At 37.0% G+C, this 14,666-nt stretch overlaps 1 protein-coding gene across 4 annotated transcripts in view; it reads left to right on the plus strand.

The window, feature by feature from the left end:
* Positions 1–11,153, plus strand: part of Ubn2 (ubinuclein 2) — a 79,675-nt gene extending 68,522 nt beyond the window's left edge. For all 4 annotated transcript variants that reach the window (XM_046434043.2, XM_046434045.2, XM_046434044.2 and 1 more), the window contains one exon: positions 1,731–11,153. In XM_046434043.2, the coding sequence (XP_046289999.1) occupies positions 1,731–1,780 (50 nt within the window). In that variant the 3' untranslated portion in view covers positions 1,781–11,153. The remainder of the gene's footprint in view (positions 1–1,730) is intronic.
* Positions 11,154–14,666: the final 3,513 nt, after the last annotated feature.

Raw genomic sequence — 14,666 nt, forward strand, 5'->3', positions numbered from 1 at the left:
CTCTTGCTTATAAATTGAGGACAAAAAGATGTTTTAAATAGACTTCTTATAGGACTCTAATAAAAATAACTGATTAAAGCTTCTAGCATGGTACTTGGTACGTAGTAAGAACCCAGTTAATGTTAATTCTCTTGTTTGAAACAATAGATCAGTAAGTTTTTTCTGTAAAGGACTTTGTAGGCATATGTTGTCTGTTGCCACTACTCAACCTTACCATTACAGGACAAAAACAACCATAGTCAATATGTAAACAAACAAGTTTGACAGGGTTCCAACAAAACTTTATTTACAAAAACAGGAGATAGGCCAGGTAAAGAATTTCACAGCCCAAGCCTGGTTCAGTGACATACTCCTATGATTCTAGCTACTAGGACGCTGAGGCAGGTGGATTGCAAGTTTAAGGCCTGTCAGTGCAACTTAGCAAGACCCTATCTCAAAATGAAACAAAAAGGGCTGGGGATATAGCTCAGTGGTAGAGTGCTTTCCTAGCATGTGGAGTGAGGTCTTGGGTTCAATCCTCATTACAGGAGGAAAACCAAAAAATTCAGTCCAGTTAAATCTGAGTATTTTATTTTGCTCAGTTTAAAATTTCTTTGGGCAAAATGTCATTTATTAAACTGCTGTACCATTTTATGAATTTAATTATACCACAGATCAAACCATTTCTCTCTACAAATGTAAATATATCCTATTATAAATGAGAAAAACTTAGGTGTTATCACCAAAGTCATTTTAATAGTATTCTATTAATAACAGCTTTTGAAATAGATATGTATTTCATTGATACAGCTTTTCTTCAAGAGAGGCAATTTTTTTGGTTTTTTGTTTTTCCAAAGTAATGTAGATATCACATGAGTGGGCCTGGCCATGTAACATTTATGGCCTCTTCCAGCCTTAAGATTCTGTTATTGTGCTGTAATAATTTGTTCCTTTTCACCTGTGTGTTTCTAACATTCATGCCTCTTCCCTGAAGTAAAGCTTTCCTTCCCCTGTCTTTTTCTCTCAGGCCTGGGTTGTCTTGGGGCCTTCGTTTTCCTTGCCTAAGGCTTTAACCTGTTAGAGACTTTCTCTATATTCCGTTGGCTCTCCGGGTCATTGGGTCCTACTCTTGCCCAGGTATCCCCTTTTTCTATCCTCTCCCAGCATTTGTAGGTAATTTACCTAAGATTTAAATAATCAACATTTTCCCCATAAACAGTAAAACAATAGAATGTAGAAATAGAAACCATTGTTCCCAGTAGCAGACTAGGTTCCCAGTAACCTAGACTTTTGCTAGGTTAGGACCAAAACAGAAATACAGCTGAATTTTTCACTACCAATGTGCTGCATTCGTTTACATAGTGGGAATTAATTATCAAATACTGTGTCATTGGGGTTGGGGTTGTGGCTCAGTGGTAGAGCGCTTACCTAGCACATGTGAAGCACTGGGTTTGATCCTCAGCACCACATAAAAATAAATAAACAAAGGTATTGTGTCTGTCTCCAACTAAAAATTTTCTCAAAGGGATCAAAAGATGTGGTAGAAGGTGGGAATATTCTCATTCCTTTATAATCCTCCCAGCATCGGACATAAGCAGCCACTATAGTGCTTTACACCATGTGAAATATTAAAGGTTATCTTTTGAGAGAGGTCATCCACATAAAAATTTTAAAGTCTTTTTTGTTCTGTTTCTCTTATTTGCTTTTTACAACATGCCAAACTATACCAGTTTAACATCTCTTTTTCTCAGATGGAGGCCAAAGTAAAGGGGACACTAAGTTACCACGGAAATCTCAGTGACTTCTCAGCAAGCAGAGAGATGAGACGTGTAGCTGGCTGACGGGATCTACCTGATGGGAAAGTCCTTATGTGGTCACAGGGCTGCTGTTTCTGTCGATGTTTACATTCTCGTCCCAAGCACTGTGGTGAGGAGGAAAAGGAAAGAAAACATTACTTGAGCAAAGCCAGGTGCAGGAGGAAGAAATGCTTTTGTGCAAAGTTAGTGACCTTTGGTCTCTGCTAAAGAAAGACAAAGTTACCATGTTACCTGACTTGAAAGAGACTCAGCTGTCAAACCCACAGAAGTACAAATTATTTTCCCCTGGGGGAGGAAGGAGGAAGTTGAGAGGATTTGGGTAAACACCATCCATCCTGGGGGTTGGCTCTGAACACTTGTAGACATAATTGAATAATAAAAGCAATAGATCTGGAATTAGGCTAGTTTGTCAGGAGTAATAATCATGCCTGTTTAAGTGGACATTTAGCAAATTTGCAACAAAATAATTAGGTGACCCTATGTCTGATATAAACACTAGCTGAAGAAATACTGTACCCTCAAACATCCTGAGCAAACTTGAATCTTCTCCAGTATGTAGCAACTCCCCGTGTAAATCAGTGGACTGAAGATGCTTCAGGAAAGTTATTTTAGCACAGTTATGTATATTACTAAATCATTTAGATTTTTAAAAGTCAAGAAATTGAGCCTGTTGCTCTTAACAGACAAAAACCTACATGTCCCCTTTTTTGTGAAAGGGTCAATTTCATCTTCCACTCAGAAGTAGGTACTTAACTCTTTTCTTCAGGTGATTTATGTATCTAGTTTTGACTGGTTCATTTTTATTTCTAGTCTTGATGTTAAAATGTGACTCAGTTTCACTTGAGTAATGGAAATCTTTATTATAGGGCTGCTGCTTTCCTCATCTTCATTCACCCTTGCAGGCCCTACCAACAAAAACTGTAAATTCCCCCAAGTTCACCTCACAACTTCCCTCTCTCTTCCTTCAGCTAGGGGTTCTTCAGGTGATTGTTGGCTGTTGACACAAACAGGTGGCAGTGAGTACTACCTGTGTTTTCTCACTGGTCATCCAAATAGCACATATATAGTTGTTTGGTTTTTTAATTTTTAGGGAGAGGAATTGCATTAGGCTCATTATGTACAAGGGAGTATCTTTTTTATAACAATCACAATGTGGTTTAACTCGCTTTATCCAATGTTGTGAAATTGTTTCAAGCATTTAGAGTTTTAAAGCTTTACTGATATTTCTCAGTGTTGATAGCAAGTAAGCCTACAAAGAAGACTACTTAGTTATTATAGCTTCTTTAACTAAGCAAATAGCATAGCTAACAAAGGATGTGAAGGGAACCATTTATAGTTCTCTTTGCATACATTTTATTTTGCCTCTTCATCATTCTGTTATCTCTTGAGTTTTAAACTTATAAGTATTTTCAAACTATACCCAAGAATGGTTAAGCTCTGCATGGTGTAACCTTGGTCAGTTTATGGCAGACTAACCAAAAAATCAGCACTAGATTGGTGATAGCAAGCTTTCTTCCATATTTCCATTACCCTGTACCAGTAAGCTTATTCAAATAAGAGTATTAATGAGGCCCTTTTTTTTCCTTTAGTAAACAGAAGTCCCAAATAGCCTACAGGACTATAAATAATCACAGATCTGTTCAGATCTACATGCCTATATTTTGACTTCAAAGTCACATTGGCTTGTTTTATAGCAAAAGGGTTAATAAATAACTGAAAACTTTAGTTCCGAGAACTTGTTACAGTAAGGAGAAATGATTATTTCAAAGGAATCATTGATATAATATTTCACCTCTTCAGAATTTAGTTTACCAATAAAACAAATGTGGATGAATCCTGGTAGATATTTTGGAGGGATACTGGGATGTTATAAAGAGGTTTGATTTGAATTCAGTAAGTTTGATTAAGATTTATTTGATTTTTTAATTAGGGAAGCTTACTAGACTCATGATTATTCCATTGTAACAGACCTCTTGCTTTTGCCTTTGCTCATATTCCTGGGTACGGTGATGAGTTTTCCTTCCAAAAGGGAGCTTTACTTTACTTTGTCTGCCAGGAAAGAAGTTAGAGAGTATATTAACCTTGCCTTCCTGCCAATAGCTGTATATGGCGTTCACATGTGTATGTGTGTGCACATATACACATGTATCTTCTTATGAATTGCTGGTATAAGTCAAAGAATAATAATTGTAATTTCTTAAATCCACCAATTCTGAATCATGCTATATGAAGATCCTTGAGGACTCTGCCTTCATTAGAAAACATCAGGATTAATTCTCTCCTGTGTCATTTTATGCTACCCAGTCAAATACCTGAAGGCCCTTAGCTCTGAGAATATGATATAGAGATTATGTTCTATTCTCTTCAGTCTTGAATCCTTGACAACTATATCAGATCTCCACCTCAGCAACCCCCTTCCCCATTTTACTGATCAATTTTTATTGGTTTCAATCAAGACCCCTCTTTTATGTTGTACAAATGGGTCAAAATCCTTGTCTTTCTCCATAAAGTATGATCAGAGATTTCTGCATGTAAATACAAACATTTCTTTTCTAGATCCTAACATTGAAAATGGTGTCCAAGCTTCATGGTCACCTGTCTTTACAGTTTTTATTACTAAAAAACAAACATATAAATTGGTTATTTTTTAACAGAGACTTGTGACTCATACTGTATTTTTGCACTTAAAATCAAATTATGTTATTTTTTAAAATGGTGAATGATTGGAAAGGTTATCTATAGAACAATGTGTATTTCTAAAGAGCATTAGCAACATCCACATGCAAAAGTAATCAGCACACTTAATTATATCCCACTCAGCGGGATTCTTGATTCAGGAAGATTAAGCTGTTTGTTTCCAACTGTCTTATGTTTGAAATTGCCTTCACTGATATATAAGCTGTTACTGTACATACTAGGTAATCCTCAGTATTCACAAGCAATAACGGTCAGCAGAGCTGTCCTCAGAGATAGCAGTGCTGGGCCTTAGCTGGAGACTGTTTGGGAGCAAAGTGTCAAGCTCATTCAGAGCCTCCAAAGTAAATGCAAGCAATAATTTCCATTATAAGTTAATTATAATTTTTTCTCATATGCTTCTGATATCAGAGGTTTAGAAATCATGATTTTAAAACATCCTGAAGAAAAGGTTTTGGGAAAAGAAGTGAGGTTGATCTGTAGCCACAAAATCCTGATATCTTAAAGAAATCAAGAGGATTGTGCTAGTAAATTGTTGTATGCCCACCACCCCTTTGATGGATGTTGTTAGCCCAAATTACATTATTTTGTATCATAGACACTGAATCGGGTTTATTGGATTTCCGACATAAGGGGAAGAACTGGGCACAGAAAAGTTTTTTAATACTGTGGGTTTGACACCTGTTTGAAAACAACTTATTGGAACTGATTTTTAACCCAGGATATTTGTTTCCCAAAGCAGATCTAAATTGTTTACTACCCAGGGATGGAAAGGGCAGGCACCTCTAGTCTCTCTCCTCTGGTTGCCTTCTCCCATACTCCTTTCCACCTCTACTTGGTTTAAGACATTTTCTGAAATGAAAATTCTACTGTTATTCAAACTGCCATTGATATTGAGAACTCTGTGTCCTTTGGGATCACCTCTCAAACTCCAGTTATCTATCATATTTGCTGCTACCTTTGTAAAATGAACTTGTATTTGGATGACTTTAATTTACACTTCTTTATTTCTAGGAGTTTTGTCATATAATTTGACCCATGTGTAGAATTAGGATACTTTATTTTAGGAGTGTACCATAAAAAAGCACACTGGTCCCTATATTGTTTTTATCATTTTGTTTTGAATTTGCTTGCTTCATTTGTTGGCTTTTGTTGTTTTTCAAGTTGAAAATAGAAGAATGAGAAAAATCTTATAATCAGGCCAAACTTGAGAACTTTCCCTGTGCTTCAGCACTATGATTTCTGCTGACCTAATGTTCTCAGAAGGGGCACTTTTACTTTCTATTTTGCATGTATGATTGTTTTTTTGTTGTTTTTGCTTTGTGTGGGGTGCTTTCAGTTTTGTAAAAATGAAGCAGAAGAAAAGTGCAGTAGTAGATAAATGACTGATCACAAACATGTTATGCAATTTTATTTTATAAAATTTTAAGGGAAAAGTTTAACTCTTTGTAAATAATTTCTTAGCTCTGATAAATGCTTATATTACTCCTCTAAAACATGCTCAATTCAGGCCTTTGTCTTTGTTAAGTGCCTTTTTTTTTTTTTCCTTTATTTTTTTCCCCTCTTTCGAAAGTGTTCTCAGATCTCCTAAAGTGCAGACTGATAAGTCAGGGGGATTCAGGAGGAAGAATGTCAAACTTGCCAATGTCACGTCATGCTGTAATGTTCTTCCTTTTCTTTATGTGTATATGGCTATATTGAAAGATACGTATAGACTTACAGATAAAACTAGTGGCTGCTGTATCATTGCATCCTCTCTGAACACTCCCCTTTCAACATTTGCAAAACTTCTGCCTTGTTTATTCTGTTGCTTTTAGTCAAGTTGATTAAATAGGTGGATTGGGAAATTGTCTTTTCACAAAATGCTATCTTTCCCCTTTAAATATCTGTTTGTAGATGTAACAGATATATATACATATATATATATATATAAATATATAGTTTTACGAGTAAAATAAATTTAGCAGATTCGTTGACTATTCCTGGATATAACCTACTGCTCCATGCATTCAAACTTGGCATACGTAATATAGGAGAAAGCATTGGACCAACAAGAGTCTCTTGTGGATTGAATTGATTAAGTGCACTGTGGCAGGCAAGACTCAAAACTTGTAGGGCTAGAGTTGGAACCGTGTGATGCTATCTGAATACATTTTGAAGGAAGTTTGCAACTGTGTCAACATTAAAAATGTATCATTTTCTTCTGGAGAAATGATTTTTAAAGAAATCATAGCTACATATTTATTATAACATTAATAAACATAGAAGTAGAACAACTTCAGATACTGAGGACGACACTCATATAATCTATAGCATTCTTGAGAGCTCTTCAGCCTTTATTTTTTTAGTCAGATAACTACATTTGGCTCTGATTTTCTGGTTGTTTAGATTTCTCCCTTGAGCAAAATACTATAATTTTCAGTATCTTAAGATTTGTCTGTTTCTTGTGAAAAATATATAAATGTGACATGTTAAGGGAGACTAAATTGAACCAATCCTCAAAAACAATACAGTATATCTAATAAGTGCCCCCTTTTAAGTAAAATTTTATTTGAGGAAAAGAGACTGGTGGCTAAAAGGAGAAAGCAGAGACTTCTAGTAGCAAAACTTTATCAGGCAGCCAGAGTTCAGTAGTGTGTGTTAATTTCTAAATTACTGTGTCTACGGGGACATCATTTAACTAACCTTTGTGCCTCAGATTACCCATGAGACAATTGGGTATAAATATTCACCTACCTCCCAGGGATATCAGAGACTTTACTATTTCAAAAATATTTTGAGTTTTTCTAAAATGTCCTATATAATTAAAAATACTATTACATCCTGCAGAGGCTAAAAAATGATTTCCTTGTATGGATATAAAGAGTACCCCACAATTTTTAAGTTTTAAAAAATATCACTGAAACTCTAATTTAGATACGTATTTGTTATTCAAACATAGTATATAGGGAAAAAATGGTTAGCTTCAGATTAACAAAGCTGGGGGATGACACTAAGTTTCTTAAATATAAGGGGTGTTTTGTTTTTAGTTTTTTATGGGGTTACTGCTTATATGATTTTTGCAAAGGTCTTTGTGGAGCTAAAGTTGTTTGGATGATTGATTATTGGAATTGATAAATTATTCTGAAAGTTTTATCTGCCTCACTTTTTCATCTTCTCAATCTAATTTTCTTATATTACTTGTTTGGTGATGGATAACCAAGTTTTAACTGTCTAAGAATGAAGGGGAGCCTCCTTATGCTTGTAAATCAGACACCGCATGCAATTCCTGTAACTGTAGATTTATCCAGCTCTGCACTGAAGGAGCAAGCACTACACATAGCCAGCTGCATACACTTTTAGCCAGTTCTACCTTTATGTTTCAGGCTTCTCCAGCCTACACAAGAGTTGGAGCTATCAGCTGCTCAGGTTGTAGGAAAATGGGACAGGGAAGGCGGGATTCGTTTCACAGCTGGGCCAGGGGTGGGGATGGTCAGGAGAGAAGGAAACATGGTTTCGCCAGCTCCCGGTAGGAAATGAAGATCAATTCATCCCACTTTCCATCCCTATGTACTAGTAATACTTAGAATTTTCCTTTTGTCACTTAAAACAACAGGAAAAAAATGGATGCTGCAATTTTAGTTAGGGCTAAATGTTAGGATGTGTGTGTGAGTTTAAAGTGTAGCATATATTCAGGGTCAGGAAAGAGAATGCAGGGGTTTGAGGAACAGTTCCAGCTCAAGTGAGTTAGGAGAAAGCACCAGGCCCAAGCAGACAAAGCATCTGGTTAATTCCAGAATTGGTTAAGACCCAGTTAATCTCTAGTGATATGGTTTGGTTTGGTCTGGTTTTAAATCACCTTTTTGACTTTTTGTTGCTTTTTCCAGATAAGGCCTTAGTTAGTAGCCTCTAAATATCAACTATGCAGATAACCCTACTTTTTATTTAACACATTTCCCTATTTTGCCATTCTTCAGATAACAAATGTTAAGACTTCTACCCAAAGAACTAAGACAAAAGGGTTTTGTTGAATGTGTGTTTGTTCCTCCAGGGAAAACTAACAGAAGTATAAAATAGACATAGTTTATGTGTTTATCCTAAAATGTGAACTTAAAATTCAAAGGCTAACTGCAGACCCTTTCACTAGTGTGGAACTGCAGTTAGTGTTGTGGAATGTCTGGTTTGTTAGGATGAAATCATCCCAGTGTTCCATTCTGGAGTTTTGGATTCTGTGACACAGTGTTCAGATTTATAGAGCTGAACAGGTGGTCAGACTCAAATTAAAAATAGCTTTGAATAGTAATGTTGAATTATTCTTTCTTCATTTCCTTAGTCTTTGTTCTTCTTTCCTTTGCTGTGAGCTCTTAAGTTAACCATGTCATCAACCAGTATCTCTACCCCCAATAAAAGTGGCATATTGTTTAGGGTCTGGAGAGGAAAGGTCAAACTGTCTTCACATCCTCTTCTCACTCACTGTGGTGCTGTTTCCAATGACCCCACTGAGCTCTAAAGCCTACAATTTGAGAAACTATTGACATCCCAGCAGAGGATGCAGGCAGAGACTGCCTTAGGAGTGGCATTTCCCTCATATACTCCCTAAGTACCATTTGCTTGAAACTAGCTATTTGTGCGTTTTGTTTATTTCTTCATACTGTAGTATTTCTACTTCTCAGTCTTTTCTCCAGATTTCCATTTTATAGTCAGTTAGTACTTAAACTGTGGACACTTTTTCAAACTGTTATCCAGACAGGTCAAGAACGCTCTTTGAAATCTCTGTCATATAATTAAAGATCTTTGTGTCCAGGACTTGATGACTGGAATTTTTTTCTCCTTTGGATTATTGAAAAAAATAGATTGCATAGGCTGGAGTTATAACTCAGTGGTATAGTGCATGCTTAGCATGCGCAAGACTGAGTTGGATCCCCAGCACCACACACACACACACACAAAATGTTACTATATAATGTGGTAATAGCATATTTTGTGGCTTCCTCCTAATAGCTTTCACAGTTATTGCAGACCTGTTTCAGGGGCTCTTGTTTCTCTGACAGTCTTCATACTTCCCTTAGCACAAATCTACTTTGCAAAATCTGAGTCAAGCAGGCTTTATTGAATCCTTAGTACCAATTTTATGTTCCTCAGAAAACTTTGTATACAGTATTTGCTCCCATTTGCTATTAGTAATAGAATTCTATCTTAAATCTGGCTTTTAGATATTTTATAATACAGCACTAGTAGAAGCCTGATTGAAATACAGTTGATTATTACTCACAATGACTTGAAATTACTTCTAATTACAGAGCACATTTAGCAGTTAGCAGCAACCAAGACTGGTTGGTTGACATGTTTTTCTGACAGCCTGCCCTTAAATCATCGGACCTTAGCTATCCTGTGTTTTCTGTGCTTACAGTCATAAACTTTCCTCCTTTTTTTGCTGATCTCTGCTGTTTTTAGGAGTAGTGTGCCCTCTGTCTGAAAAATTGGGTTTTCTTTCCCTTACCTGCAAAATTACCAAGGATTTCCTCAATTTTGCCTAGCAGCATTAAAAGGAAAAGAGTTATTGTCAGTTGACAAAGACGTTACTGTTTTATATAATTAGTTGGAAAGTTTGGCCAACTTTGGTCGGGTTTTTGTTTGTTTTCTTTTTTGTTTTATCTTGGCTATGCCTACATAATGAATTACATACACCTTCTGACACCTTCAGATAATCAGGGGGCCTTCTACCAGTGCAGGTTGATTCTTACCCTACAAATGATTGCCTCTGATCCATGGCTAGCCTCCAGAGAAGAGATCCAAGCTTTGAACTGTTCATTTATCAACTGCCATTGAAAAATTATTTTATGAAGTATCAGAAATAGAAAATTGTTCTTTGAAGAAAGCCTGTAAATCTGAGGCTCGCCCATGTCTCTTGCTAAGCACTGTCAAACTTTAAAGAAGAGGAAAATAAATCTCTGGCTGGTTGAAAATTTTTATGCCCCAAATAATATATTAAAGTCTACTAAGGTAACTAAGTAATGAGTGTTTTCTCTCTTTAATTATGAACAAGAAGATTTATTTGAGGTTGTAAAAATTATTATGAAACTGCAGGCCTATTTGTTATTTGCTATTGATTCGAAATCATGAGTCTGATTTTTAGTCTGAGTAAGCACATATTTCCAATCCTTACCTTATGAATTTTGATAAGGGAAAAACTTGTTTGCAGCAGAAGGAAAAACAGAACTTTAAATATCCACTCTACAGAGGGGCTTCCCTCCAATTAAACAGTCCCTCTTCTTTAGCCACCTTCACACTTAACAGATGCCACCATGTTTTAGAAGCAGTCACAAGAGCCCAAGGAGTAGACAGACGGTCCTCTAGGTGAAGGGCACGACTTTCTGTGTTGCACCTGCTGGTAGGGAGGCACATTTTTGCTAACTTGAAGGGATAATGCTGTATTTCAAATAAGTGTGTGACTTAATATTTTGGGATTTTTTTTTTCCTCCTTTAAAAACTGGACCTGAACACAAGCTTTGAGTTGATATTTGTAATAATCTCAGGACCTGAAAGATTGTAGCATTTAGTGTGTCTTAAAAATTATGTACTGTACCAGCCATGGATTTTTGTAAATATACCTGTCTCCCTTTTTTGTATTATTTTAGTAAAAAAAATAATAATAAATTTAAATAAAAGGGGGTGGTGATGACACATGAGTGAGTGTGGGTATGTGTGTGCGTGTGTGTCTGTATAAGGCTCTTTTGAGATGAACTGGTGCTTGTTTAATTTCTGGCTCAGCTCGGAGCAGGAATATGGACAAACTGCTGCTACTGACCCTGCACTGAGCCGAGGTATTTCCATTCTGTCTTTGCCAGTGGTTGATTAAATGCTAGCTACCAGGAGATGATTTAGGGTTAAATTGTTGTCCCCACTGCCACCTTGCCTTTGCATTCTCAGTTCTACCTGCCCTTTGAACGTTCATGGTGAAGCCTTCCAGACTTTGCTGCTCTCTACTCTTAGGGAGCTCTTGCCACGCTTTCCTAAGAAAAAAGAAGAGCAGGTAAATTTCTTTAACTAAAACAATTCACACATTTCATAAAACCCTGATGAATTTTGGATCTGCAAAAGAGCATAAACATTCCTAAATATGGATCTGTGAATTTAGTAAATCACCCCATGGATATACTCCTCAGTGCAGGGACTTTTGTTTATTTTTCTTTTATTTTTTTTTTTTTGCAACAGCCTTGCTCATATTCCAGGTGTAGCTGGCAAACCCCTGTTTTGAAGCAAGAGCCTTATTTGATTCAGTGTAGACTTTTCCTGTCTATCCTTTGTGACAGGGCCTTTTACATGAGTGTGGGTTTTTTTTTTTTTCTTTTTGTATGTGTTACGTGTTTGTTGTATTAAATAAAAAGGAATGTACATATTATTCTCGTGTCTGTTGTGTTATTGGTTAATTTGGATTTTGATACTACATTCTTTCAGTAGTGGTTGAACGTTGTCTGTATCACACTGTGCAGGGCACTCTGGGGTACAGAAGTGAAGGACATGGTCCCCATTCTCAGTATAGTCACAATTTTCAATCACTTGACAAACTAAAAGTTAATCCAAATGTGTCCACAATTGTGCGCCACATGACATTTGAGTTCCAGGCAAAGGAGAAGTCGCAGTGTGGTAGACGGTGCTGGAGGAAGGTCTCCAAGTGGGTGGGGTTTGTCGGCGTCGGGAAGAAGCAGGGAGATCCATACGTGTGACTGAGAAGGGGAGGGTGATAGTGGAGTGAGAGTCCTTGAATGCAGGTTCTCTGGGGGCATTCCTTTGGGTAATAGGGTGTGTACATGTGAGTTGATGCTACCAGGGTCAGGGTTTGAAATGTTCTTAAGGGAAATATCCAAGGAGTAATAATCTCTTAAAACCTTATTTGTATAGGACTTCTAAGAAAAGTGTCATTAAGATAAAAGAATAGGGGAAGAATTCAATCTTAGAAGTCTAGGTAGGACTGGGTACAGTGACACACCCTTGTAATCCCAACTGTTCGGGAGGCTGAGGCAGGAGGATGGCAAGTTTGAGGCCAGTCTTGGCAACTTAAACCCTGTCTCAAAAGCACAGCACCCTTGGGTTCAATCCCCAGTGCTGAAGGGGGAAAAAAAAAATAGCTATGTACAATGTCTCACACATAGCATTGAATAAATGTTAGATTTACTATCATGTATACTAATTTTGTTTATTATGTACTGTATGTGGAAAAATATATTTTTTAAAGAATAAGTGTGGTCCATGGAGTTGAAGGTTTCAGGCTCAGCTATCAGTTTAGAGAATCAAGTAAGTAAATAGATAAAACTAGTTCTCTATGGTTGAATTGAATGAAGGCCAGGCACACAGAAAGTATGGCTACTCAGTGGAGTGTAAAAGAATGCTTACAGGGACTGAGGTTGTGGCTCAGTGGAAAAAGCGCTTGCCTAGCATGTGTGAGGCACTGGGTTTGATTCTCAGCACCGCATATAAATAAATAAATAAAGGTCCATCAACAACTAATAATTTTAAAAAAAGAATGCTTACAGAAGGAAGCACATTTTACTCTTCTCCAGAGGCACAAAATCATCTCAGATTGGAGTTTGGCAAAGGAGCAGGTGGCCAATTAAAAGGGCACGTGGAGCAGCAACTCTAGGTGGAGGTAGAAGCTAGATTAACAGATTGATGATGAAGGCTCTTGTCCTTACAGACTTATTCTAGAGGAAAATGACTTGTCAGAGGTTCGTGAACATCACAGTGCTGCTCATAATAGTCAAAGTCAGGAACAACCTATATGCCACAGTAGAGAAGATCAATTACACAAATAAAAATAACACAAATTCAAAAGAAATAACCAAGGTATCCCTATGCAGTTAAGTATAAATATGTATGTGCAGAAAAATACATAGCTGAACAGACACACTATAAATATATAGAGTGGCTAGCGGGGCATGGTTGTGGATGCTTTGTAATCCCAGCAGCTAGGGAGGCTGAGGCAGGAGGATCATGAGTTCAAAGCCAGCCTCAGCTAATTAGTGAGGCGCTAAGCAACTTAGTGAGACCCTGTCTCTAAATAAAATACAAAATAGGGCTCAGTGGTTGAGTGCCCCTGAGTTCAATCCCCGGTACAATCAAAAAAAGAAAAAAAAAAAGTGGTGGTGTGAGTGCTTATTTTTCCATTTACTTGGATGTTTTCAATGAACATGGATAACTTAAGTAAGCTGGGGTTTTTTAGTTTGTTTTTCTTTAAGAAACAAATATATGGCTGGGTGTGGCGATTCACACCTGTAATCCCAGCAACTCTAGAGACTGAGGCAGGAGGATCTCAAGATCAAAGCCAGCCTCAGCAACTTAGCAAGAACCTCAGCAAATTAGCAAGACCCTGTCTCAAAATTAAGAAATAAAAAGGGCTGGGGATGTGGCTCAGTGGTTAAGTGCCCCTGGGTTCAATCTCTGGTACCAAAATAAATAAATAAACAGATAAATGAACTTGTTTGAAGAGAAAGAAAGAAATGGGAAGGAGTTCTTCCTGTTTCATTACCAGAAGAAGGGAAAAGATAAGAGTATATTTCTTCCACTCATACACTTCTAGATCTCAAAAATGGATCTGGCTTGGAGGAAAGACACAATGGATAGTTTGGTTTAAAATAAAACAATGTTTTTAAAGAGATTATCCTTGCACTTGGTGAAAAAGAACAGTACCAAGTTCGTACATGGATGACCAGTGAGTGCAAAGCCAATCTCCTCCCTTCCCTTAAATCCCCATTTTCCTTCCCCAGAGCAACTGCTGCCACCAGTTTCTCCAGGTATGAGCAGAAGTATGGATCTGACTTTTGGTCCTGAATTTAGCACACATACCCACTGTACTGTAGCTTTTTTTTCTGTTATATTGGAAATTATTCCACATCAGTACATAGCAGTCTACCTTACTCTTTTTAAGTTGCATAGAAATCCAGAGTTGTGACACTTGTACAGATGGTATTCAGGTAAAACTCACAGTATCTTTTATATATCTGCAGTCTGTATGTTTAGCAAATGGACCATCAGAAGTTTATTTTGGGATGGACAATAAATAATCTCATACTCTAGATCTGAAAGTCGGTGTCTGAAACTACACATAGAGCCTTGAGAAATGAGAAAATAAATCTTTTCTTTAAAAGAACTTTGAAAATTAGAAATGGAAGCAGAAGAGAAAATTCTGGGTGCACCAAG

The sequence above is a fragment of the Marmota monax genome, unplaced genomic scaffold (genome assembly GCF_021218885.2).
Source record: "Marmota monax isolate L192 unplaced genomic scaffold, Marmota_monax_Labrador192_F-V1.1 WCK01_AAM20220418_F8-fsc00122, whole genome shotgun sequence".
NCBI classification, from domain to species: domain Eukaryota; kingdom Metazoa; phylum Chordata; class Mammalia; order Rodentia; family Sciuridae; genus Marmota; species Marmota monax.